The sequence below is a fragment of the Hippocampus zosterae genome, chromosome 1 (assembly GCF_025434085.1).
Source record: "Hippocampus zosterae strain Florida chromosome 1, ASM2543408v3, whole genome shotgun sequence".
NCBI lineage: Eukaryota > Metazoa > Chordata > Actinopteri > Syngnathiformes > Syngnathidae > Hippocampus > Hippocampus zosterae.
Genome location: NC_067451.1, coordinates 14,375,799 through 14,402,375, shown reverse-complemented (window position 1 = coordinate 14,402,375; position 26,577 = coordinate 14,375,799). Strand labels below are relative to the sequence as shown.

Here is a 26,577-nt window from a genome sequence, read left to right as displayed (position 1 = left end):
TTACCATGTTTCTTTTTTTTGTTTCTTTTTTATGTCACAAGTTAGCGCAAAGCCCGTGGGAAAAAATTAGGCGAGGCAGACGTTAGCCAATTGAATAATTTATTGTTACCAATAAATAACTTCAAACAATAAAAAGGAGTATGGAATGTGAGCATGTAAATTCATTGTGAATACATGCCATCCATCCATCCATCCATCCACCATGGAAAATGGATGCATGTAAATTCATCCATTTTCTAATCCGCTTATCCTCACGAGGGTTGCGCGTCCCGTAAATACGGTATCCTAAGTGTGCGCAAAGTGCATGGATGAATGTAGGTATACGTGTGTAATGTGTGAATGAAACACACAAAGGAGTGTTACTTGAGGGCAGAGGGCCAGCAAGGGATTGAGGAGCACACCTAAAGACCTGTTGAGCTACCCAAGGACCCTCCCCTGCCTGCCTGAGAAAACCGCCCCAGCAGGAGGAGCTGTGACATTTAGGAGTGACCAAGTCGGATAAGATTAGAAATGAGTGGGACAGCCAAAGTGAAGATGTTTTGGGGTCAGTCGGTGGCTGTGTCCAAATTCACAGGCTGGGTCCTCCGAAGTTCGCATGACGTGGCCCGCTGGCGCGACTTGCCTGTGCCTGGTGTCCAAATTCACAGAGGTTTATGCGGTCCATGAAGGCATCAAAGGTCCCAGCCTGCAAATTGTCTTTCTAGAATTTGTAAACCACATGTGGTTGAGTCATGCCAGAAGTGACGTCATGTGGAAGAAAAATGCAGCTTTTGGAGGAGGCACCATGTGAATTTGGACACAGTCAGAGAGCCAGCTTGGATGGTGGTGAAAGTGGTTGAAGGATGAGAATGGAGCTGCCAGGCAAGTGAAGTGGAGGAAAACAGAAGAGAAGGTGGCAAAAGATGTCGAGAGGGAAGACAAGGGCAGTTAGTGTTTGAAACAAAAGTCGACCGTAGAACTTTTTTTTTTTAGCCACCAAAACGATGGTCAGTTTTATTTCCTCTAAGCGTTCATTTAGAATGATTGCAGAGCTAATTTGAAATGCCAAGTCTAAATGGAAACCACATGAAATTCAAACATCAAGAGTAAAATCCGGTTGCTTTTATTAAATTATATATTAATAAAATGTCAATGAAAACAGATGTACCAATCATTTCTCTTCCAAGTCAAGAGGGATGAGTCAACACCCCCCGCCCCCCATGTCCGGTCAACACAAATCTAACAGGAACCTTCTGTTTCAGGGAGCTAAACTTAAAAACTAAAGGTTAAAACTAAATGCTTCCCTGGCCTAAGACAATGAAAAATTGATGAAATGAAACGGCTTCTTTTATTTATCCTTCATACAGAGAATATTCAGTGCAAAGGAGAGAAATATCCCAAGTCGTGTCGCGGGGGACACAAATGGCTAAGATGCCTCTGTATGCAAGACTCCAAAGCATTTCCATACTGTATATACAAATCAACTGAAGGGTTGGCACACTGGTGGAGGCGACTACTTCAGTGAAAAGAGGTGCACGTTTGTACAGCATGACTGATACTTTATGTACAAATGCATGATCAAAAAAATAGGGGATGGTCAGTCGTGACTCTGCCCCTTCCGTCTAATGACAACAACAACAAAAAATCCTAACCAACATGAGTAATTTCACAGGCAGGGAAAAGGCCAGTCTCAGTGCAAATACTCCAGCTTGCGGAGCCGTAACGGATTTGGAAGCGCTTGCTGAGAGGATGGCTCTTCCTCGGCAGCGCGGAACAGCACTCGTCCTCGGTGGTTGAAAAGGTAAAAAGATGGATGATTCCTCAGTGTGTCAAACGTTCTGTCCAGGGGAAAAAAATGGCATTTAGCCACAATAAAACGGAAACTTCTGCAAGTAACACATACATGCACACACACCAACTTTTTTTGTCGTACAGTAGCCCCATAAATAGGCAGCTGAAATACATCTTTGATGTTTTAAAATTGAGGACTCCCCCACTATATTGTGGCATCTGAGGCCCAGTGCGTATTGCTGTTGATAAAGCTTGTAAACAGCTGGAAACGTGCGACTTTGATGTGCAGTCTTAGGGCAGACACCAAATGATGATACACTTACTAGATAAGTGTATGCCATTTACCATTTGAAATCACATTTTTTCATCTGGTGGACGATGTGTGACTTTTTTTTTTAACTGACGGAAGCAATGATGGAAGCTCAGTTAAAATAACATGACGGGCTGACCTGCTGATGAGTACAGTTTGATTTGGCTTGGGAAAAAAATGATGGACTGACAATGACGGACGGGCAACATGTTGCCAAGTGCCCACATCAGGTAACAGCCATGATCATTTCCGTTACCACACACGTTAGCGTGAAGCTAGCGGACTTTTGTTTGATGCAATTATATGGTTTTTGGTTAAACATTTTGACGTGTCAATATGAGGTGTTTAAGTTGAATTGACCATGCCAGTTTGACAGCAAACATCGACTGGGAGGGGAAAATTAGCAGTTTTAATACACATGCTCTTATTTGGAAAACTGTGCAAGCAAGAACCGTGAGAACAGGTTTAAATAAGCCTGGGGTGGCGGGCTGTTTTTCACATGTTTTTATTTGCTCTCGCTATATCCTGGATTTTCTCCCACTCCGGGTCATCAATTATCTTTGACTCAAACTAGACTAAAGTGTCAACAGTTTTCGTCAACTAGAACTAGACTGAAATAGCCATAGACAATTCTGACTAAAATAAGAATAAGACTAAAATGCTCAGTGTAGAAAAGGCTCAGCTCATTCATTTATTTATTGCGAGACATTCGTGATAAGATATCCTTTATTTGTCCGACACTGGGGAAATTTACAGCCTCCTGTTGACGGATTTAAGTATTGCGTAAAACTTGACGAGACTAAAAGAGTATGCACATGACTAAAACTAATAAGAACTGAAATGACAGTTTAACATAAAGATTAGAGAAAAACAAAACTAATTTCTGGAATAAAGTAAGCCATTTTAGATCATATGTTGTGCCAACTTTGTTCTGTGAAGAATTAAGTTGAACACCCACCTGAGAAATAGAATATTGAACAGAATATTGCTGAATTGATGTTTATCCAATTTTTGCACTTGTTTCTGTTAGGATATTTCAAATGGTTCGTAATTAGGAAAAAGTTAATTATCAAAAAATGTGAATACTGTATATTCAGAATGCACATAGAATTATTTGCACCAAAACATTGGCAAAATGTTGTCGTAATCTAACTCATTAGGCCACTAATATAATGATCTTGCCCACTTGAAGTCAAATTGGGTTGATTGTGGCCCACAAACTAAAATCGCACAGTCAATGCAACTACAAGATTAAGCATGAAAGACAAACACCGTCATGTCTGTCAACTTGTGTACTGCACAAGAAATGTATGAGGACAGGTTGGTGTTGGATAAAAGAAGTAAAAGAGCACTTAAGGAGCCGTATTAAATGAGACAAAAAAATACCAACATCTTCTACTCATTTTATACTTGTTTCCACAGATTTGTCGATTAATCTGATTTTGGAATAAATGTGTTAAAGAGTAAAGAGTCTTATAGACAGCATGTGTATTAAAGTGTGAATAGGCAGAGTCGTTTTTCAGGTGTATGCAGCAACCTACTTGTTCTTGAGCTCTGAGGAGGCGTCCATGTCTTTAAACTCCCCAGCGATATGGACAATGCCATAGCAGGTCATGACGAATGACAGTAATGTCTGGAGCACAATCTGCAACTCGAACAAAAGTTCGTCGTGTCAAAACATCTCCTGTTGTGCAACGAGAATCTTAAACGTGGGGGAAATGAATGAGACTCACGTCGATTGGCAGAGTTTCGTTTTCCTTCTCTGTTAGTCGCATGTAAGATCGATCTGTGGGAGAAGACGATGAAGTAAAACCCAAGTCAGCGAGATACCGATCAAGTTTTAAATTTAAAAACATCTGCACACGTGTCATTTGGAAAGATTGCGATTTAAGATCCAAGGGTATCATTCCCGCTTGAGCTGAGTTAGCATCTTGCAAGCTAGACGTCACCGCACAAGGCCTCGCGAGCGGCTAAATGCATCAATGCCATCCGAGCCCCTCTCCCGAAAGACAACTGGACCGACATCCATGCATCCACTCCACGCATATAAACTCACGCTGTGCCGCTGAGAAAGCTGCGTGTGCTAAGGCAAAAAGTCCAACGCCGACGACACCTTTCCAAAACGACGTAGCCATTTTCAACAGGAAAACCCTGTGCAGTGCCGTAAAGTGAAACGTGTCGTAAAAAGTCGACAAAAGAAAAACATCGCACCGGTATGGATGCAATGTAATATTACACACAGTTTCAGCATTAACATTGCGTCGAACTGTTAAATTAAAAACAAATCTGCAGTTAGAAAAACTATGATTCCATTTTAATATGTCGTGCACACAATTAAACACATATTTTAGCTACATAAATGTTTAAAAGCAATTCTAAAGATTAATTGCGAATGCATTGAACTTTGAAGTTACACTGAAGTGTACTTAGGAAGTGATTAGCTGGACATGTACTGTACCACACTTTGAGAAGCATTGATCAAAAGGGAAATATTTTGGTGAAGTGTTATTTATGTTAACTTCTGTTCTAGCAATTATTTAAAAAAACGAAATCCAATAATTAACATCAATGACTGTTATTTTTCAAGGTCGTGTTGCCCGCTGTGTGTCAGTAGATGGCGGTAAGGTATGTAATAGATGGTTGCCAAGCATCAATAACTACCAAAGAAGACGAAGAATATCCGGCACGAGCCATCACCCTCCTTTCCAGTCCTCAGGTACACATTCAGCAAGTCAATCCCTTGTTGTAAATATTCACTTAACGAACTGACCATTTGTAGTTATTTCAGTAGAAGCCAACATGGCGGAGGTCATTCAAAAGAAGTTGAATACTGAGTTAGAAAAATATACTCAGATGCAAAAAGGTACGTGCTTTATGTGGCGTTGCAAGATTTTGGGCTATGGTGACTTGCTAGGTTTCCATATATGGGGGAGTCGCGCATTCCACGCAGTCTGGATTTTGTACATTTATGTGTTTAGGTTACTAAAGTGCTAACGTAATTGTCTTACTACCGATTGTCTGTGCTACTTAGATGTTAGCAAGAGCATGTCAGCACGACAGAAGCTGGAGACGCAGCTAGCAGAGAACAATATCGTAAAAGAGGTACATTGGCCATATAGCAGACCGCACGTGATTTATGATTCGGCGTAATAACATGGCTGCATTTTCTTTGTTTCTAGGAGCTGGATATATTAGATAGTGCAAATACGGTGTACAAATTGATTGGGCCTGTTTTGGTAAAACAAGACTTGGACGAGGCAAAAGCGACTGTGACAAAAAGATTGGAATACATCAATGGAGAAATGTGAGTCACTTCGTTTGAGTTCTGTCATCTTTTTTCGGTCCACCCATGTGTTATTATTATTATTTTTTGTATAGCTGCTACTCTCCATCCATTTTCTGTAGTGCTTGTTCTCATTAGGGTCACTGGTGAGCTGGAGCCTACTCTAGTTGATTTGTGGGCGTGACGTCGAGACAGAGGAACACAGGTTTCTCAACCTGATTCTGGTTTTATTTGTATGTTTAAAAACACCGGCAATTGAATTTAATACACGCTCAGCTGTGAATTTTTGTTAGACGCCGCACAAATGCAAGAATACAAGGCATGTCCCACCTCTCAGACGGTTCATTGCCTCGTTCGCAGGCATCTCGGCAAGAGATGGAAAGCAGACTTCCATCTTTTCAGCAACTGTTTAGAAATAAAAGTGTGACTCAAACAGTGAACCTGGAGTTTCAAAGTAATCTTTCATGTGAATTCCCAAACCCCAACTCTTAACGCAACTTTGGGGGCCTTTTAGGTCAAAGTGATACAGTATAGTATGATACTAAACCACATGGTTGTAAGCGTATCAACAAGACTATAAGTACAGTGAACAGTGTTGTATTGAAAATTCACTCGTAATTCAGGCTCCTAAAAAGTTTGCTTCCTCTTCTTCGGTCGTATGTTACAAAATAATTGAGAACAACTGGTCTAAATGAGGGTGGCCCGGTGATTGAGTGATTAGCGCGTCAACCTCACAGTGCAGAGGTATCGGGTTCGATTCGAGCTCCGGGCTTCCTGTGTGGAGTTTGCATGTTCTCCCTGTGCCTCCGGGTTCCTCCCACATTCCAAAAACATGCATGGCAGGCTGATTGATCACTCTAAATTGTCCCTAGGTTTGTGTGTGAGCGTGGATGGTTGTTTGTCTCTGTGTGCCCTGTGATGGCTAGCAATCGGTTCAGGGTATCCCCCGCCTACTGCCCGAAGACGGCTGGGATAAGCTCCAGCACTCCCTGTGGCCCTTTTGAGGATAAAGTGGTTCAGAAAATTGATGGATGGTCTAAAAAACGGATGTGTGTTTGTGTGTGTGTGTGTGAGTGTGTGTGTGTGCGCACGCGTCCGCCTCGATTCACGTCAACATACTGTCCCTCCTTGCCCCCATGATTCCACCAAATAGCGCCAAAGCGATATTATTACTTTATAGCCTGGCACAGAACCACAAAGTGTGACCCATTAATTTGTTTCAAAATTTAATCAACCAAAAAAAAAGAGGCACTTTGATATCACAGCTCCCACAGGAAAGTGCCAGGATAAAACTATATACATTTATTGATCACATGCCCATATATCTTGCTCAGTTAAGCCATTCATACAGTGGTTGATTCACTTTTGAACCATGTCCCCTTGATCTCTTGCATGTGTATCTGCACTCCCGTTTGGATTTCAGTGTGCATGTCGTATGTAGAAACAAAAATGTGAAAATGTAAATAGCTGATGTCATTCAAGTGGTCAGTGAAGGAGAAGTTGACTCTTAACTCCTCCCATTAGCGAGTCATTCCCATAATATGTTTGACACCATTTTCACACTGGAATCTAAATTTTATTAAGAAAAAGAAAGCACAAAATTGTCCGATGTAGTTTGGCTTGTAATCCAGTAGAAGGTATCTTTGGCTAGCACTTCAGAGTTGACTCTTTTTCTCTTAGTCCGCATCAACAGTTAAAGAGTGAGAAACATAATTGCAGCACCCAACAAGGCAACATATGCGTTTTGGGGGATTTCACACCACCAAATGCAATATTTTTCCCACTCCTGAAAAATAAATATTTGGAAGTGTCAGAATGTAGAATATTTGATTCATTAAAGGAGACTTGGTCCAACTCACATTTTGATGTGATTGACTCGAAAAGTGAGCACGGTGCACAAGTTCTAAGGTCTTGACGATGTTTCCAGTCAAATAGAGAACAGACTTGAAATGTTGCTTCCATTTTTGTTTTTATTTTCTGTCTCCATCTCTTCTTACAGTCAGCGGTATGACACACTCCTGAAAGACTTGGAGAAGAAGTCTGACCAGCACCGACAGCTTTTGTCCAGTTTACAGCAGGAGTTTCAGAAAGCGCAAGGCCTCACTGTCGGGAAAGTCTGACCAAGTGAAGAATTTCGATTCATCAATACGCACGCGCATACTTCAGAGACATAATCACATCCTTACAGCTCAGAAGATGGGATTGAAAATTCACCCGCATCTGTCGTTTAAATGCAACGCAAGCATTGCGACTCCTCTGTTTGTAACTAATAATAAATCTTTTCTTATTCATGAAACTGTTTCAACAGCTTGTCTTGATGACTTGTCAGGTGACGATTAGACACATTAGCAATGCACATATGAATTTTAACATGGTTTGAGGAAAGGATGAACACGTATTGAGTCTGCATCTCTTCAAAATCCTTCAAATAGCGAATGATATTCAGTGTACAATGATGGGGCGGGGACTGGGACCCCAGTTTGCAAGATAAAAACAAATACCTGCTCGATACTCTTTAAAAAAAATGGTTTATTAACATGCAGGATGACTCGACAACCCATGGCAAAAAATTAGGGCATGGGTCATCACTTTAGTTGTCTAATTTTGGTGGGGAGAAAAGGAAATCCATCCCTCTGCCTTGAAGAAACTTAAAAGAGCAAGACGAAATGTTTGTGTACTTTTTAACATACGGACTTGTTGGAAGTTTTGGCTTTTTTGGTGTGCCGAAAAAATTGAATCGGAATTCAGCCCCTACATTTTGTATTTACTTGGGTAGTCTCTGCGTGATATTAAAATTTGGTTTTGGTGAACTGAAACCTTTTGTATGTGATAAACATGCAAAGAACACAGAAATCACAAAGGCGGCAAATGCTACTTCACAGCACTGTATGGTATTTCATTTCAGACATTTCTACTGTGATTTGAACAGTGTTTTATGGTTTTCATGCTCATGCTGTTGGGAATACAGTTGACAAAATCCAACAGCATCATTTTCTATTTTGGGGTATGTTGTTGTCAACGGTGGCACAATGGGCAACTGGTGAGCATGTCAGCCTCACTCTACAGCAGGCATGTCCAAAGTCCGGCCCGGTCGAATTTCATCCGGCCCTCGGCCCCCGTCATAAAATCAGTGCCGTCTGGCCCGCAGGTTGGGCGCAATGGAACACGTGTTGGATTGACTGAGGTCTCGTAGACTGGTGAGTGATGTTTCATAGAGTACTTCTTCCCTCTAGTGGCTAAATGAGTAATAGCATTCACTAAATGAGTAATAGCATTTAGACACTAGAGGGCATCACTCACGAGTTAACAAGACATCACTCCATGTTTATATTGACTGATATGTCATATTTCAAATGATCCTTGCAGTTGTGGATATGTGTATTGCTTGTTCATTTCCCTGTTGTTCGAGTCAAAGGTTTTGTGACTACAGTATTGAAAAGTCATGGTGATACATTTTATGTTTCAAATCAATCAATTTGCACTCAGGAGACTTCTGTTTAAGAAAAAGTCAAGTGAATAAGCAGTTGCATGTGATATACCTGTTTCAAATGAACCAAAAGAAATTCTCAAGATTGTTGAAATTAAAATAAAAATGGAAATGTGAAACAGACTGGCTTACTAAAATTTGTTGAACAATATTGTTGTTCAATGTAAAGAATGTCAGCCAAGGTCGGCCCCCCGACATTTTACCACATAAAATCTGGCCCCCTTGGCAAAAAGTTTTGACACCCCTGCTCTACAGAGATCCAGCGTTTCAATCCTTCCTGTTTGCATGTTCTCCTCATCCTTGTGTGGGTTTTCCCCGGGTACTCAGTTTTCCTCCCACATTCCATGGATAGTAGGTTAATGGAACGCTCCAATTTCTCCCTTGGAATGATTTGATGATGGATGAATGGTTGGATGTTATCAACATAGCAATCGTTGACTTGTGACAAATTGCAAAGGCGTCTGTAATTATTTAGCTGACCATTGTTTTCTTCTGTTTCCATATAGTATATTATTGGGGTTGGGATTTACTCATTTGTTTCTTTTTTTGTGACGAAACGAAGAAAGGTGTTCAGAGAACGTTATATTTCAAATGCACTACAAACTGCCCCAATAGTGGCACCCGTAACGTGGAAGTCCCCCGTGAAACACTTGAGAGTGATTTGGTCTTAACGCCGTCAGTGTGAATTGACACTTAAACTTCTGGTGCGCACGAGCCTGAGAGGTCTTTGGCGCGTGGGTGTGAGCGATCCCACGCTGCCATTTGACACACCACGCACCGTTCCAGAAACACGGCCTCTATATCACAATCTTCTGAAGAATGGTGTGTTCTTAATGCAATATGCGTGATACCTGCATCCGTGTGCTCTTTTGGCTCCAAATCAATCCACGCAGCTATTTGATGAAATGTAATGATAGTTGCGATGTCATAATATCAATATATTCAAATACATTTGGGTTAGTTTACGCACAGATAAGTAGTTCAACATAAAAGGGGCGACCACGTGACTTCACCGGTGCGTTACTTTCCCCCAAAACGAAATCGCGTTAAAGAGCACAAACACATTTGCGATGCATCTTTACCTCGTTTCCTTCAGTACTCTCGCTCAACGCGGGTGCCTTCAAACCCAGCCAAGTAATCCTCCTTTGCGACTTTTTTTTTAAACGCAGAGACAATAAATGAAGTTTAATCTGTTTTTTTGGGAAGCAAATGCCCCTCAATGAAAAGATAATCTCATTCCTTTCATTGACGCTCCTTTGCTGCGGGAGGTTTAATCCGTGTGTGAATAGAGAATCCTGGCCATGCGATCAACCAGCGGGACTAACACCTCCATTCAGAGCAGCAGACTGCCAGGAAATTGTGCTTTTCAAGTTACAGTACTCCCCTGCCTTGCTACCTTGAAATTAGGTGAACATTGGGTTCTGAAAAGTATTGTAAATATTAAACGTGTTTGATGAATCACTATGATAGAGGTTTTCCATTGTTTTTTTAACTACTCAATTTAAATGAACTTTTGGACGATATCACTGGTCAACAAATCTCGTAAACCTTTTTTTAAATCAGAGTTGTAAACTTCTCTTGTTAGGTTCAGCATGTGTCATAGCTACTGTAAATTACAAGGCATGGTAAAATCCATAATGCAGAAGCTTTTGTTGGTCAAATTTAAAAAGAAAAACAATGAAAATAGTATATATATAAATAACCTGATGTGCAAGTAACAAAGTGAAGGAAGGCATTTTTAATCAGAATAATCTTTGTGTAGAACACACATGGAATTTGTCTCCGGTACTAAAATACTTTTAGAGACACATAAAGCCATTTCTGATTCAAATTTACTGTTGGCCATGACTGTTTTCTTTAATTTATTGAGAAATTCATATGTGGTCCCGTCACATTTTGTTGTTGGGCACCTGCTCTACATTCTCATCAAATACTAAGAGAAAACATGCACACACACATTTCACAAGCACAACCATCTCTGCAGGGCTGTTTGCACTCTTGTTTCCTGATGGTCAATATGGATAAACCATTAAGGCGCACATTGTGATGTTGATCTCACAGGGCTTTCATCTTCGAAAAGAAACGACAGTGGCCTTTAACAGCCGTCCCAGGCAGCCAGTTTCAAGTGTCCTTAAATTGTTCAAGAAAGTTGTTCATATCCTCAACAAGGTTTTCAAAATTTGATTTAAACTTCCAACTCAACTCTGTCGTCGATGCTGGACGATAACACTTTGTGGAACAGCGAAATATCTGGTCGTTGCAGAGCCACCGTCTTGATACGTCGACGTGAGTCCAAAAATAAGATGGTTCTTGATGAGCAGAGCAGTTAGCTGTGTTAGCTTCAGCTTGTGCTAGACCAGGGGTAGTGAACTCCAGTTCCTTGAGAGCCATATCTGACCTGTTTTAGATCCCTCTTGACTTCAACACACCTGATTCAAACGCAGCTCATTAGCAAGCCCTGTAGAGGCCTGAAATAATCATGAACAATTGAATCAGGTGTGTTGGAGTAGGGAGGGATCTAAAACAGGCAGAATATGGCTCTTGAGGGTCTGGAGTTCCCTACCCCTGTGCTAGACTAATCGACATATACCGGGTAGTCTTTGACTATTTATACGGGCAGGGTTTGTGGTGAGGAAGGAAGTCAACGACATAAAGCAAAGATCCATCATGGTCACCAAAACAATAAAGACAATAATCCACTGACTGTGTGTCTATGAAAATTTTATTGAGTCGGAAATAATATGACATTGTGTCATCACTTGCAGGAGGTTTTATGAGTCAGGATGGAAAGTTGTGGATGAGCATAAAGGTTAGCCTCATGTTGACATCTTTAGTTAGTCTGATTGCTTTTAACAGATGTTTTGTGATAAAAAACATATACCATTAGGATTACAACACTGAAAGCGACACATTTCGCTTCACGACACTGACATCAGTACTGGGTGGCCAGAGCAAATTATAAGGGCGGTGAAATGTTTTAGCAAAACTGAGACCTGGTTTTGTGCATGTCAATTAATTTAATGGTCCTTCTAAATATTTAATGATGGTCCTACTGCTTGGGGACCCCAGGAGACTGAGAAACAACTCTTCCGAGCACTGTCGGTTGATAATTCTTTTTCTTTTAAAAAATTTTTTAGATTGAGTATTTATCTGAATTTATGTTCAGATTTTAAATTTCTGAAGTCATATATAAACCTATTCTTACATAATCATCATGTGAATTGAACAGCATGTCACTTTGTGTTTTGTTGGAATTCATCACTTTATCTGATTTACTGAATCAACATATTTAGACTCTTTGCGGTAGAATTGGTCTTGTTGTTGCAAACAAGTTCCAATGAAATCTAATCATCCAATTGTGTTTCAGCCTTTGTAGATTGGGTGCTGTCTGGATTGCTGGACATTGTGTGAGTGGCCACTCGTGTGTCCGTCTACATGTGAAAGCAAATCCAAGACGTCATTAGCATGTCAATTGGGATGTCCAATGTGCATCGAGTATGTGTGAACTACAATGCCCTTTCATATTGGATGACCAATTGACTGTAGAATTGCTCAAGCCAACCCAGCAACAAAAAAAAAAAAAAAGAAAAGAAAAGAAAAAAGAAAAAAATGCCAAAAATAGTAGCAAAAAAGTAAAAAAATCAAAAACATTAACAAGACTTTTTGCTAATTTGCATCGTGTTCCCATCCTTGCATAAAAAAATAAGACCATGATCAAAATATAAGAAAACCCTGAAACATAGGTCACATTAAAGCATCTGCACATGGACGTATGGCCCACGTGAGTACTGTAGTCAGTGGGCTAACAAGTGATGGGACGTTGTGATTTTCTGTAAATGTTGTAGAAATGATCATTTGAAAATATAAAGACTTGCAGGGATTTCTAGACATTAATTGTTTTGTATAGCAGTCTGTTTCTTTGAGAAATACTTGTTTCTAATTAGTGGGAGAAATCATTGCATAGGAATAACGTATGATTGAAGGTAATTTGGGCAAATGTCTTATTTCAGAAGTGTGGATGCATCTGCTATCCCTGCGTATTAAGCAGTTCTCTTTTTCAAAAAAAGAAAGTTGGTGACCCCTGGTCTACTGGCATGAAAATGTATCAAAAATAGAATTTACCACTTTACCACATGAAAAAATTCATGACTGAGGCCAGGGCCTCCACACAGGGTCCGGACTCTGGACGCAGGCTGTGGGGGAGGAGAGCTGTTTTGTGGTGTCGGAGTACTGATACACGGTCGCCTGGGGCTGGTAAGCATGGGAAATGCCTTCCTGGAGCTGGTGCTGACTCTGATGCGCAGCATACAGAGAGTGGACGTGTTTGTGTGGACTCACTGAAGTGGGCTCTTGAGACCCTTGGTTGGAACCTGATTCATCACTGGCTATGAAGCGTCTGATCCTGAGGAGACACGACCTCATGCCCTCCCGGTCATCATGACGCTGCGGGGGGACACTGGGGCGCTGCCCCTGGGTTGACAAAACGGACGTTATTGCAGGCTGACCCATCTCGTCCTTTTTGTCCGACTTTAAGAATCGCACCACACTCTCCAAGATTTCAGCCTTCTCCACTTTAGGGTTGGTTAATTTCTAAAATGAACAAGAAAAGAGACAAACGGTCAAAGTCAGAATCATCTGGAATGCATGGATGCAGTCGGTCCTTTGCCCTATCATGGTTTGAGATGACACACAGCGCACAAAAAAGTTTGCAGTTTGCATCAGAATACATATGTCGTCACAAGGCTCGTTCGCAGTACTGTCATTACATTATTTGTCTACAATTTCTTTTCAGTCTTTTTTTGATTCTTTTTTGTGCAACTCATTTTAATTCTGACATTATTGAAGTACAGTTTGTCCCTATAATTAGTAAAGGTTTCATGTTCAAACTGTTTAATGTTGTAGTTGCTTCCATTCATATCGAATGCACTTTTTAGAACTAAAACTGAAAAAAAAATCTTTTTAATGAACCCTTGGGCCCCACTGTGCTTTTGTGTTTTTTTAAATGTTAATGTTTTTGGGCAGTCCATTTTTTGGAGGGTTGGTGTAAAAATTGTGTGAAACGCTGAGGTACATAATAGTTTGCTCACAGGAAACTTACTTTTCTTTCTTTTTTCATTTATTGTCAAGGGTTTTTCATGCTAATATTTACTATAATTAGAACTACGCGTAGTTTGGTGCTAGACTGTGGCGTGTTTCAATTTACGCACGAATTGGGGTAATGGGGGAGCCCGAGAAACGGAACGCCGTCGACGACAACGACAGACCGTCGTAAACCAAGAACAGCACGCAATCTTATCACAACGTGTACCTCATTGTGTGTGTTCTCCAGCATCAAAACTCTCAACGTCTCCAAACTGCGGTTGATACGCTCCCGTCTGCGTTTCTCCATCACAGGTTTCGACACCTTGAAAAAAAGTCAGTCAAATATCGCTCGAATCAGAAACACGTCTGTTGTTTTTGTTGTTGTTATAGTTCCAAATGTGCAGCTTACCCTTCTCATTCTGTGCCTGTGAGGCTGTGGTGAAGTGCACGCTTTCATACCGACTTGTATCGGCAAAGCTCGCTCTGCACAAATCCAGAAAGTGGATGTCTTGCACCTGGTTTGCAAATATAAGGAGGTCCCTGCCGCGCCCCAAGCATTTAGGAGACGAAGCGAGGCCAATTTCATTTACATTTAATCCTCTTTGACTCATGCATGTCCCGCGGTACCGCCTTAATTCACATGTAAAATCACGTCTTCAACTGGAAAAGTCTTTCATGTGCGGCCGGTTGTTCAACGACACCGCGAAAGACGAGGCACAGGTAAATGAGCTCGGGGAAAACCCCGGGAATAGGATACAATAAAATAAAAATAAATACAGAACAACAGCAAATACAACCAGGTGTATGTATGATTGATAACAATATCACAGATGAATAGTTCAGGGAATACACCTTTTACGGGAGTGGACAATATCAGGACACAGCAAACAAGAACGATAGTAAAATACTGTATTATTACAATCAATTACAAGTATATAATGTTTTTGTTCTACTGCGTGAACCTCTTATGGTCGCTGCTGTGTCCATGAATGCATCCATAAACGCTCGCGCGCACATGCGCGCGCACTCGCGAACGCACACGCACGCACAAACTTTTGCCGCTGACCAGATCGTCCATTTCACACCCGAACGCCCGTGCTCGTGTTGTTTATTTTCCCTCCAGGAGTGTCGTTGTTAAAGAGTAGCACGAGCACACTTGTGCACCACAACACGTGTCTTGTTTGAATGACGGCCGGATGTTGTATAACATATATTTGATTTGCCCTCGACCAACGTGCATGCATGGTGGCACTTTTGGTGTGTGCACACTGCATTTGTGGCCGCCCTGATCCCTATAATAGGCTCGAGTGTGGAGATAACACTAAAGGATGATAGGATCATGGCTATCCCGCGGAGATTAAGCGCCTTTCAGACGCGCTGATACTTCCGCTTCAAATCAAAGAGGGCCGATTAGTGGAGGCCCGAAGACCATGGTAACCATGGCTAACCGAGTCTCTCATTCTCATCTATCTATCTATCTATCTATCTATCTATCTATCTATCTATCTATCTATCTATCTATCTATCTATCTATCTATCTATCTATCTATCTATCTATCTATCTATCTATCTATCTATCTATCTATCTATCTATCTATCTATCTATCTATCTATCTATCTATCTATCTATCTATCTATCTATCTATCTATCTATCTATCTATCTATCTATCTATCTATCTATCTATCTAAAACAACTGTATTTATTTTATTTCATTTTATCCATTTTGAGTGTACTTACAGTACTTAAGTACACAAAAGATGGTTCCACGGGCTCCTCTAAAAAAATGATATATGAAGGACCTTGTATGATCTTGTCATTTTATCATTTTGAGTGAAGCGTGATGTAAAAATTCCAAATTTTGATATGAAACAAACCTGGCCATTTCCATAATAATTCGTCAGTAAAATACAGTACTGGATATCCAACACACACTCACCAACTGAACTGGACTGAATCAACAAAACATGATACCGCAATGTACTGCATCATGTACTGCAGTATATATTTGCTTAACTCTATGACTTCACAGGAATATATTTTCACTATATTTATTCATTCAAAAATTCTAGTACGTAGACCTAAAGTGTACTGTAAATTACCCAATTCAGAGCCTTTCCATACCTGTAGCAATACACTCATGTCACTGCAACATACCATTTTGTGCTAAACTGCATATCAACTGTGGGTGAACATTCATACTGCAGAGGCCACATTTGATTTTCAAAAGGGACAGGTGGGGGTGAATCGGGTTAACGTGTAAAAAATGCTTTTGATGAAGAAAAAAACGACAGTTTTTCTCTCATGTTTCGGTACATTTCTCTGCTCAGAATAGACATTTTCAAAAAACTAAGAGCATTTTTGAAAACAATTCATACAAAGAGCAAAACATCATGAATGCCCCCAAAAGTCATTCCCTTTGTCAAAATCCTTCTAACGCCTCTTAGAAGTCAATATCTGTGTCACTGAACATGTCAGTGCTTTGGCCTTGAAGTGCAAAACACAAAATCAATCATTAAACACAACAGAAAAAACACACACACCAAAAAATGAACACATCAGCAAATCAAAAACACAAAACACAAAAAATAAAAACAGAACACAAACGCAAAAAAAAAACCCAAACAAACCTAAAGTCCCCAAACTTATTGCAACAGCAAATTAAAAATCATTAAAAAAAACAACAAAAAAACTAATCACGGCAGCAAATGAAAAAAGGCACACAAATAACTAAACAAAAGTTACTTTGACACTCATGGTATATTTAAATCGTGAAATTATGGTATTTAATGTTGGTGTGCCACCCCAATATTTTAAATGTCCTCATCTAGCCACCCCCAAAAATGGAGTGGGTTGCATGTAGCAGGCAGGCCAAACTTTCCTCACCTCTGCTGTACGCTATTTAATTGCAGCATGGGCATTACAGTCTGCATTTTGTTGTCTTGTACTTGTGACACTAAAGTTGAATCTAATCTGTCTGACCTAATTTAATTTCATTTACCATATTCTTTCTGGGGGAGGAGTTAAGTGTACACACCCTCTTAAACAAAACAAATACTGTAGAATGCTCGCTTCAGCCTGTGATGGAACTAATTAATTATTTTTTTAAAGTGTGCTTTGTGGACACCAAATGGACCGTTTCCTTCCAATATCGTAACTCTTTCGTGCAGTCACGCCGACCTAAGTATGTGTGCCTGTGTGTGTGTGGGGGGGGGGGGGGGGGGCGGCACCGGGAGACGTGTAGTGAAGGTAACAAGTGGCCGTCTGGCTTGTGAAATGCAAACAGGAGGTATGAAGTTGACCCCCGAGCAGCACACTTGACACTCGGGTGTAAACATCATCCTCACACTTCATCATCATCTTCATCAGCAGACAAACGTGCCCCCCCTTTCCTGTCCTCTGCTCCCATGGAAGCAAACCCCATATTCGTAGTTCTTTACAGTTACGTTCAACGCGTCTCTCTAAACGAGAGGCATGTAAAGCATCAAATTGCGTTCGGACCCAGGGAAATTCACTCGTGGACGTCGTGCTCGTTTGGTCGTGGTCATCACTTCATGCAAAACATCGAAGTCTCACACATCATAAAAAGTTGGGCAGTTTCTCACTTCATTTCTGTTCCCACGAGAACGAAAGCCCTTTCCCAGCCTCGCACCCCATTGGGGGCATGTGAGGGTGAATACGTCGCCCGATTAAACATTTAAATAAATTGTATGCAATTCTATCTATTGATTTTTCGTTTTTCACATTTTTTTTCTGATCGCTTATTGCAAAAGATTTTTTAACGGAATGTAAGTAAGCACTGAGATAAAACAAAATGCGTGACACATGAAAGCAAACTAGCATAAAATAAGACATTTAATTGTTGATATTATGAAGATGTGGCTCAATCAAGCTTTCATTGTTGTGTGACATGAGTTGAGTTTTTCCGATCTCTATTTAAAAAGTGTAGTTTTGATTTTGTGATAGGGGCAGCAAAAAAAATCCTAATCAAGGCATTCTGATTATGAGGCGTGGCCACGGACGCCTGCCAGCCAATCAAAGGCGAGCTGTGGGCGCCTACTTAAGCACCCCTCCCACTATCATCACCATGTTCTTCACCGCACCAGCTCTCACTTCGGGACCAACATGACAAGGAACTTTGCGAAAACGCTCGAGGAGGATAACAAGAGTAGAAAAAGGGTGAGACTTACACGTGATCATTTGCTCACATAGGATTTACATAGAAAGTACCTCGAAGATCGGGCTACCAAGTTGGTGGGTGAGGAGGTGGGGTTGATATAGTTTTGACTTTTGCATGATTTAGCCCATTTTTTCAGTTATTCTAAACATAATAAGTGAAGAGTTCTTATCTCATTTGAAGACAATCATAGATTTATTTCACAACATTTACACTCTCCACGTGGATAAAAAAAAATCAAACACCTTTGGGACGTCTTATGTCGTTACAATTCAAATGATGAGCTGTTCAGAACACAACATATGTGCCGGGACCCCAACTTAAGCAATGCTTGCGTGGACCAATCCCCTATATGAGAGGACAAAATCCTATATAAGTGGCATGAAATATGTTTGTGGCGAAATGTGTTTTTTTGTATATTTTTCAATTTAAGTTATACAAAAAAATTAAAGACAAAGAAACACTTAGATGAGACAAAAGGTCAATCAATAAGTCAAATTATAAAAATACTTTTGAATTAATATTTGACAAGGTAAAGCCAAGACGAGCATTGTCGTGGTTGTAAGGACTCATATATTGAATATCATTATATTCAGTGCTGGCTCAGGGCTTTACAGGGCCCCAAGCAGAGTTTGATGTAGGAGGGGAAGGGGTGGGGGGGCACCTCCCATCAACACAAGTCACTTACCTCCTGACACAGGTACAGTACACGGGATTTTCATATTTGAGTCATCCCTCTCATTTCTTTTGTGAATACAGTATGTTTATAAACATTCTCATGCTTTTAGGGGTACACCCCGAGGCAGTTACTTAATTCGTTTGCGCCTCAGGCAGGTGAATCAATCAATCAATCAATTCATCAATCCATCAAAACATTAGAGCGCTTTTCACAGAAATTGTAACTGAAAGTGCTTTAGAGATCAAAATCATATTGTGTTGCATTATTTGGAGATTGAGTAAAACCCAAATTTGCAGCATCTACTCATCTTGCTGTCGATACTTATCAATAGATTCTCAAACCGGCTGTGGAAAAGAAGAGAAGAGATCGGATAAACAAAAGCCTTGCAGAGCTCAGAAGCTTGTTGTTGACTAATACTGCGGATCCGGTGAGTTGTCGTTATTCAAAAATGAAAATGTGAGCAGATAGCATCTATTGATAGGAACTGTATTGAAAACAATATCACCAACAGCGTTTGCAGAATCCCAAAATTGAGAAAGCAGAAATTTTGGACTTGACTGTGGAATATCTTCACAAGTGGACAGATGGCAAGAAAATGAGCAATGGTTAGTCACACAATGTGCTGTATCCGCTAGGCCAGTGTTTCCCAACCTCCATTGAGCTGAAGTGGACTACTGTATACAGTTTATCTTTGAACATTCTTATGGCACACCACCAAGCAAAATTGAGGGGGAAGAGAGAGAGAGACAAGTGGATACACAGATTAATGAAATACTATCCGCCATGTCGTGGAAGAGCATTTAATTGTTCTGCTTTCCACCATATATCACTACGAAAGACAGAGGATGACTTGCGCGGCACATTGGTTGGGAATCACTGATCTAGTCATGTTCATATCAACCTTTGCAACACCTAATGAGGGAACCGCTCCCTCTGTATCCACCAGATGCTCCCAGTGGTGTGGTAAGTTTCGACCCGAGTGGCCCTCCTTGCTTTACCGTTGAGGGTGCAGGTTTTCGGCAGTGTGTGTGGCAAATGGCCAGCTATATGCATAAGATGCCGGCGTTGCAGCGAGCCGGCTTAATGGAAGGGCTGAAGCACCATGCGGAGAAGCATCGGGCCGAACAACAGCCTTCGTTCAACTCCCGCACGACACTGACGAATGCGGCGTCAGCGGAGGTCATTAGCACATCTGAGATTCAAGATTCCCACAACGCCCTGCTCCTCTCGCATTCCCCGCCTCAGCCTCATGGTTGCTCCACTCCGCTCCATTCTCCTCCCACCTCCCCCTGGTTCTCCACATTTTCTTCCTCCTCTCCTCCTTTCCCCTCGTTCGCCTGTCACTTCTCCTTTTCTCCCAGCCTGTCACCTCTGTCAGCCAACACCTCTTTTTCCTCCCTCCCGCACTCCATTCACGCTCTGCCCGCCCACGTGACTTCCTCCTCCTCCTCGCCCACGTTGGCTCAGCAGGCAGGCCCGACGGTCTTCCACTACCCCTCGGTTACCTCGTCGAGGTCCCCTTCGCTCCCCACTCAGTCACAGAAGTCATCCGCACTCACGTGGAGACCCTGGTTCTGAAGTGTGGCGCCCTCTAGCGATGAGTGACTGGAACTCCAGTATGCCTGCAAATGGACAGTGTAAATACACGATGAAATGACTACTATTTTGGAATTCCCTTGTAAATAAATCTTATTGTTTTTGTTCTTTCGCGATCATGGCGTGATAAAGGTCGCTTGTGAATATTTTGGTCAGTAGTGGTTTACACCTTAGAACTCATGGATTACATGGTTGAAGTTTTTGCTCAGTCTCTTCTTAAGTCATGAACACTGGCCTCAGCTGAGGCGAGGGAGACCTCCCATTTTTTATTTTTTTTGTGTTGTCCTGGGTTCCTTTGTGACCTCCCTGATAAATCGCTGCTCTGATCTTGGGGTTATTTCCTTCAGACGGTAACACCTGGAAAGATTTACCACTGTTCCATGTTTTTCATTTGTGGAAAATGACTCTCATCGTGGTTGGCCGGAGTCCTAAAACTTTAGTATTGACTTTTGCAACCCTTTGCGGCCTGATGGATGCCTGATAGTGATCCACTTATTTGTAACTATTCACAAAATATTGATATTATAAAATGTATTTTTCTCAAATGACCATAATAACAATTGAATAATGATCAGTCTTATGCTATTGGTTGGAATACAGTACTTAATATTCCCTAAATTATTGCTATGACTATTATGATATGACGCTAGTGATGATGATAATGATGGTGATGATTATTAGTCGTAGTAGTACTAGTACACGTCCTAGTAGTAGTAGTACAGTAGTAGACTTATGTAAAACCATGTAACTAGTGGAATTATTATTGTTACTATTGAAATCCCACTGACAAAATGGTCCAGAGAACGGATGGATGCATGGTTCCATCTACTGCATTCAGGAGCACCGAAAACGCTTGAAGAAAATATTGGCCAAACACCCTTCTGGAAGAGATTTAATTCTTGGCCAAAAGAGGGCAGCACTGACACACTTCAGTTGCAAAGTCGAGGTGGTGAGCTCCAACTTCGATTCCCTTCTCATCCTTCCAGTCATCCAGCAATCGTCAACTGTACTTTTCCTCACTATTATCGTGTGGGTGTGCTGGAGCCTAACCCTACTGACATTGGGTGACAGGCAGGCTATACCCTGGACCGGTCAACAGTCACTTGCAGGGAAGAATCTGCCAACAACCATTCCCACCTTTCGACGCTTATTCTTCAATGAACCAAACAAAGCATATTTTGTTCACTTTAGCTAAACGGGGTACGTATTATCACAGGTCATGATTCTTCTGTTCTTTTAATTCCCTCCAGAATGTGAATGCTCCTAACACACTATCAGATGATGATTTCTAGAAAAAAATTGCAATCGTTCCATCACTGGACTGGAGGGTCTCACTGGGAAAAAGGAGAATTAATCACATGATAGAACATGTACATTGGATAATGGTTACTCACCCCCACCACCCCCACCTCCCTTTGCTCCGAAGAAGCTCCTCTGTTTGAGTCCCATTAGTTATGAGGCGGCCATTGTTCTTTGTCAGCCAAATGAGAGGGCATACACATCATTGAGCAGCTCGACTCTTCACTGCGCCTCATCACATGTTTTGAGTGTATGAAAGCGGAGAAGGCTGCCCACGCTGTGAAGGATGCTTTCCACCGCACGGCACACATAATTAATAGGGAAAAGGGGGAAAAGAGTGACCTGACAATGGTGGAAAAACTCCCTGGCATTTTCTCCTGACACACTGATTAGAGCTGATCCTGTTTCCGCCTCTAATCGCCGTTTTGTTTGCCGTGAATGTGCCTCAGCATTCCTGATTGGGAGAAAACTTGAGATGCGTTGGTGCATGCTGAAGATGTGTGAATTCAATCGGCTTGTGCATTGTACAAATACGAACAGCGATATGCAGTGATGGGAGGCATCAAAGTACAGCCACGTACTTCAGTTGTTTTTTCGGCGATCTGTATTTGTCTTGTATTATGTTGTATGTTCAGGTTTAATTCTGTTATTTTGCTGGCTCCACTGATATGAGTCAAGTACGATACTGAAAATACGACTCAAAAAAGCACCAAGAATTACACAATCATTCAACCAAGGGAATGGGGAAAAAACCCAGTAGGCCAACAACACCCCCTCCAAAAAAAAACAATAAGTGCTTTTTTATGGTACATTTACATTCAATAAAGCAAAATGTTCCAGTGGGGTTTCGCTTTCTCATTCCACAGCTCTTAAACAGTTTAAAGCTCGCCCAAAAGCAAAGGATAATATTACACAGAAGGCAGACCTAACTTTGTTGCCATTTGAAAAAAAAAAACTCGAAACAAAAGTTGAAAGTTTCCAGAATCAAAGTATTTTACCTGACCAGCTGCACAGACTGCAGTGCAATACTGTTGTCATGCAAAAATATTTTTCTTACGATTGCTAGTAAATATTGTAATGATTTCTATCATTGCCTTCCAATGCCAAATGTGACCCTTACAATTACATTTGTCAAAATAATAAAATGCGCACTTGATGGTTTTATCAGTTGTCTCTTTAAGCAGGCAGGACTTCACATTTTTTTGCAGTGGAGTCATTTCGTTTTATCCGGCAGACGAGGACCACACTCAGATAGTGTGTCAATGCTCAAGAATGTAGATCTGTCAATAAGCGTAGCAAAATATCATTTTCCCTCCCTTTCATTTCTCTCTCTCTGCCGGGCTACTTTGAAGTAAATAGTGAAAAGATCCCAGACTGTAGCAAATTACCTGCGGACTGAAGCATTTTTGACATAAGTCCTGAGAGAAGGGGCGAGCCACTTTTCCCGGCGGCCCCTTTGCCGTTTTTAATCTGAGGCTGGGGGAAACAGTGGCGCTGACAGAATGGTGGGACAGCTGGACATGCTTCCAGGCCGCCAGTAACGGGCCAGAGAGAAGCCAAGAGAAGGGCCACTGCAGATATCTCAGCACCAAACCAACAACTCAACAACAGACCTGAGGATTGGCCGGCCGGACGCGTCTTCTCAGGGAGCCCCATCCCAAATCTGGAATAATCACGATGTCTTGCTCTCGTTTTGGATTTTCAACATGATCTATTTCGATACGAAATGAAGACATCATCAGGGATGAATCAATATGTGTCCATATGTCATATGGATTGCGGTTGTTTCATAAAAATGAGAACAGGGACACAATACGAGTCATTACATCATCATTAAGAAACTTCCATTGTGTATTAGAAACATTTAACACTTTGGAATCTATGAAAATTTTGCTTATCCACAAGGAATGTTTCATTGTTTCTGTGTTAAGCAGTGATGATTCGATATATAGGCAGCAGGTGGAACATGTGGTTAGCATGTCTGCTCAGGTGGTTCAGGTCGAAATCGTGGCTCAGCCCCCCCTGTGAGGTGTCTGCATTTTCTTCCTGTTGCTTGGATGAGTCTTTACACTTCTGAAGAATGGGGAAAAGTTTTATATGAGACACTGTGTGCCCGTGTCACAGTCCCGAAACCTCAACAGGGTTTGCTTGCCATGTGGATTTTTTTTTTTAGATTAAGTCTTTTGGATCTCCTTGATTAATAAAGTACTGAAAAAAGGACAATTTGATTTATGATTATGTCCGATTACTTTTGTTCACTTAAAAAGGTGGAGGAGGCATGTATAGAATGTTTTGCACACCCTACATCGTTCACCTGATTTGGATGTAAATACCCTCAAATTCAAGCTCAGAGACTGAACTTAAAGCATGTGTCGATTTTTTTAAAATTTGAAATCCATTGTGGTATTGTACACAACTGGAATGTTGAAAATTGTCTGGACCTTTATGGCCTTGACTGTAGGCTGTATGTGACAACTAGTGCACATATTGCTGAAAAATGCTGCTGATGTATTAACATTAGAGGGGAACATTATTTTTATATTAGCTAGGAAGACTTTGTATTTTTATTGCCTACAGCACTTTCTGTTTTAAGTGGCCTGTTCTATTTTGTCTCTATAATGTTTAATTGTGAATTGCAAAATCAAACATCCCTTCAAGTTAGCGCATAGTCACACAGCCAAGCCAGAACATTCCTGTTGCGTGTGCGACTATGCATGGCCAAGATGTCTCAGTGGTGTAACATGCCAGTCTCAAGGGATTCTGCTCCCCAAAGGAAGGCTACGGTAAGCTGTCATTACCTTTTCAAAGGTTTAACATTTGACACATAAACGCACCCCAGCAGCCCTTTTAACCACCGTAAAATGAACTGCAATGTAAGTATGGAAGTAGCACACTTTGACTACTAGTCATTACAATATACTGTACTTACTTCACAATGTACTTAATTGTATCGTGAATGCTTAAAGACTCATAGTTATTCATCTCCTTGTCAGATTTTAGTCTGAACCTGTGCTCTTGCGACTCTTTCAACATAATGACCTGCGAAGAAATCTTCCAGCAGTTCTCCAATGTTCTCTGATGGAATGTGAACAAAAACAGGAATCATGAATGAAAACAATGACAAACTTCAATCCTATTTTTCGAGATAGGTTGTCCTCACTTAGGGTGAGAGGCGGGGTACACTCTAGACTGGTCACCAATCAATCACAGGACATGTGTAGACAAACAACCATTCATGCTCACATCCACATCTAAGGATAATTCAGACCCTCTAATGAACCTAACCTAATCTGCATGTTTTTGGGAACGCTGGAGAAAACTCACACAAATATGCAGAGACTGCGCAAGAAGGATGAGCTCAGACTGAAACCCATACATTGTATATGAGCCCTTAAATATGCTTCGGTATATATAAATACATATATAAATATATAAAGGCGATTTTGTCATCATAGCCGTTCAGTTTTTATGCAGATTTGAACACCCCCCACCAAAAATAAAAAACAATAATACAAATCCCTCTACATGCTGTCAGTCGAGTGAGGGCATCCACCAAGGCCAAAGTATCCCAATCTTGATAATCTGATTAGTTCGGTTCAAACTGCACATGCAAAAGGGATGCTGCTGGTTTCTTGCCATTTCCATGTTCCATCCGTCCACAAATTGTATGGAAAGTTGTTCTTTAAGCAACTTAAAAATCACGGAATAATCAAGCCAATACCTTCCTCCCTTTGCACCTGTGGGAGGTAATTACAGGCCTGGAGTAAAGGAACTAAATGGGATCAAATATCATCTAAATAAACCTACAGTCTACGTCAGGGGTGCTCAAACTTTATGGATCGAAGATCTACTTTTCGTTCAACTAACCTCCCGGGATCTACCCTTACCGGCACGCGTGCACGCACGCACACACACGCCCTGATTAGAAACAGCCTGAAACTGAGGCATGCGACACACTTTTGCAGCCTGTTAACTATCGTAGCTCACACGTACCGTTTTAAAGTGCTTCCCTGGGCCCTCATAGATTCCTGTTCTTTGCTCGTGCCCTCTGTGAATTGTACACGAAACAAACTCTGAATGAGAATAGTGACGATAAAAGATAGAGCGCAACAGTTCTGATCACAAGCTGCAACTGCCGAGAGCTAACAACTTCCGGTGACGTAATCACGCGCCACCATAAATTCAAGATTTACCTGCTTTACTTTATTTTAAAATATTTTTTGAGTGAAAATGAGACTGATAAGATGATTAGGGTGCAGTGTACATTAACACAAAAAAATATATTATTAACATGTACAAAACACACAAATGGTTGTTTGTTTTTTTTCTCCTCGACACTCCTCGGATCTACTTGGGACCTGTCTTAGATCTACCGGTAGATCAGGATCTACCTAATGAGCACCCCTGGTCTACGTGGTGGCACATGTGCGTGTATCACATATTGTAGCTTTCATTGTGTGCATGTTTGATGTCCACAGGGAAACTCTGCCCCCTTAATGTGCTTCACCCTAAGTGACCCACAAACAATAATGCAACACTCACCGGTGAAAAACGAAACCAGTTAGGGAACAGAGTTCTCAAATGGGCCTGGCTGTCACTGATTCGGGACAAGGGGCTTTATTTTTGTTGGATGCATAGGCACACATATTAACTGCACTACTTCTTCTAAATGTAAATTCTAAAGTTGCAGAACACTTGAAAATACCAGTACAGTGGTGCCTTGACTGCGATGTCAAATCAATATTCCAATTGAAGTGAAGGGAATTCCATTGGTCCGTTGCAGGTCCCCCAAAAAACACCAGCATTTTGTTGTGACCTATTTTTTTTACAAAACAACACGAGCACAGTATTGTAGAGAATAATAATAAAACATCATAATGTAGAATCTAAAGAAA

General features: G+C 41.2%; 4 protein-coding genes across 4 annotated transcripts; 2 read left to right on the top strand and 2 right to left on the bottom strand.

Moving 5' to 3' along the window:
- Positions 1-1,086: 1,086 nt before the first annotated feature.
- Positions 1,087-4,296, bottom strand: mmgt1 (membrane magnesium transporter 1). The gene is made up of 4 exons (XM_052076787.1): positions 4,137-4,296; positions 3,814-3,866; positions 3,622-3,725; positions 1,087-1,817 (listed from the first exon to the last, which is right to left on the bottom strand). The coding sequence occupies exons 1-4, from the start codon at positions 4,213-4,215 to the stop codon at positions 1,670-1,672; spliced, it is 384 nt and encodes a 127-aa protein (XP_051932747.1). The 5' UTR covers positions 4,216-4,296; the 3' UTR covers positions 1,087-1,669.
- A 451-nt stretch (positions 4,297-4,747) lies between these two features.
- On the top strand, positions 4,748-7,659 carry pfdn6 (prefoldin subunit 6). Its single transcript, XM_052076904.1, has 4 exons — positions 4,748-4,943; positions 5,112-5,182; positions 5,260-5,384; positions 7,363-7,659. Exons 1-4 carry the CDS (start codon positions 4,880-4,882, stop codon positions 7,481-7,483), a joined length of 381 nt encoding a protein of 126 aa, XP_051932864.1. The 5' UTR covers positions 4,748-4,879; the 3' UTR covers positions 7,484-7,659.
- A 5,334-nt stretch (positions 7,660-12,993) lies between these two features.
- On the bottom strand, positions 12,994-14,389 carry her5 (hairy-related 5). Its single transcript, XM_052060059.1, has 3 exons — positions 14,342-14,389; positions 14,159-14,254; positions 12,994-13,440 (listed from the first exon to the last, which is right to left on the bottom strand). Exons 1-3 carry the CDS (start codon positions 14,387-14,389, stop codon positions 12,994-12,996), a joined length of 591 nt encoding a protein of 196 aa, XP_051916019.1.
- A 3,523-nt stretch (positions 14,390-17,912) lies between these two features.
- LOC127598470 (transcription factor HES-2-like) lies at positions 17,913-20,530 on the top strand. Its single transcript, XM_052062504.1, has 4 exons — positions 17,913-18,110; positions 19,119-19,214; positions 19,299-19,392; positions 19,734-20,530. Exons 1-4 carry the CDS (start codon positions 18,057-18,059, stop codon positions 20,363-20,365), a joined length of 876 nt encoding a protein of 291 aa, XP_051918464.1. The 5' UTR covers positions 17,913-18,056; the 3' UTR covers positions 20,366-20,530.
- Positions 20,531-26,577: the final 6,047 nt, after the last annotated feature.

What these genes read in the sequence shown, in the direction of transcription:
- her5 (XM_052060059.1), bottom strand. Translation starts at nt 14,389, where the DNA reads ATGAAAGCGTGCACTTCACCACAGCCTCACAGGCACAGAATGAGAAGG. An exon ending in ACAGGCACAGAATGAGAAGG is followed by an intron (nt 14,255 to 14,341) that starts GTAAGCTGCACA and finishes CTTTTTTTCAAG; the next exon opens with GTGTCGAAACCTGTGATGGA. An exon ending in TGGAGAACACACACAATGAG is followed by an intron (nt 13,441 to 14,158) that starts GTACACGTTGTG and finishes TGTTCATTTTAG; the next exon opens with AAATTAACCAACCCTAAAGT.
- LOC127598470 (XM_052062504.1), top strand. Translation starts at nt 18,057, where the DNA reads ATGACAAGGAACTTTGCGAAAACGCTCGAGGAGGATAACAAGAGTAGA. An exon ending in ATAACAAGAGTAGAAAAAGG is followed by an intron (nt 18,111 to 19,118) that starts GTGAGACTTACA and finishes ACTTATCAATAG; the next exon opens with ATTCTCAAACCGGCTGTGGA. An exon ending in TGGCAAGAAAATGAGCAATG is followed by an intron (nt 19,393 to 19,733) that starts GTTAGTCACACA and finishes TGTATCCACCAG; the next exon opens with ATGCTCCCAGTGGTGTGGTA.
- pfdn6 (XM_052076904.1), top strand. Translation starts at nt 4,880, where the DNA reads ATGGCGGAGGTCATTCAAAAGAAGTTGAATACTGAGTTAGAAAAATAT. An exon ending in ATATACTCAGATGCAAAAAG is followed by an intron (nt 4,944 to 5,111) that starts GTACGTGCTTTA and finishes TGTGCTACTTAG; the next exon opens with ATGTTAGCAAGAGCATGTCA. An exon ending in AGAACAATATCGTAAAAGAG is followed by an intron (nt 5,183 to 5,259) that starts GTACATTGGCCA and finishes CTTTGTTTCTAG; the next exon opens with GAGCTGGATATATTAGATAG.
- mmgt1 (XM_052076787.1), bottom strand. Translation starts at nt 4,215, where the DNA reads ATGGCTACGTCGTTTTGGAAAGGTGTCGTCGGCGTTGGACTTTTTGCC. An exon ending in ACGAAACTCTGCCAATCGAC is followed by an intron (nt 3,726 to 3,813) that starts GTGAGTCTCATT and finishes TTCGAGTTGCAG; the next exon opens with ATTGTGCTCCAGACATTACT. An exon ending in TCCTCAGAGCTCAAGAACAA is followed by an intron (nt 1,818 to 3,621) that starts GTAGGTTGCTGC and finishes TCCCCTGGACAG; the next exon opens with AACGTTTGACACACTGAGGA.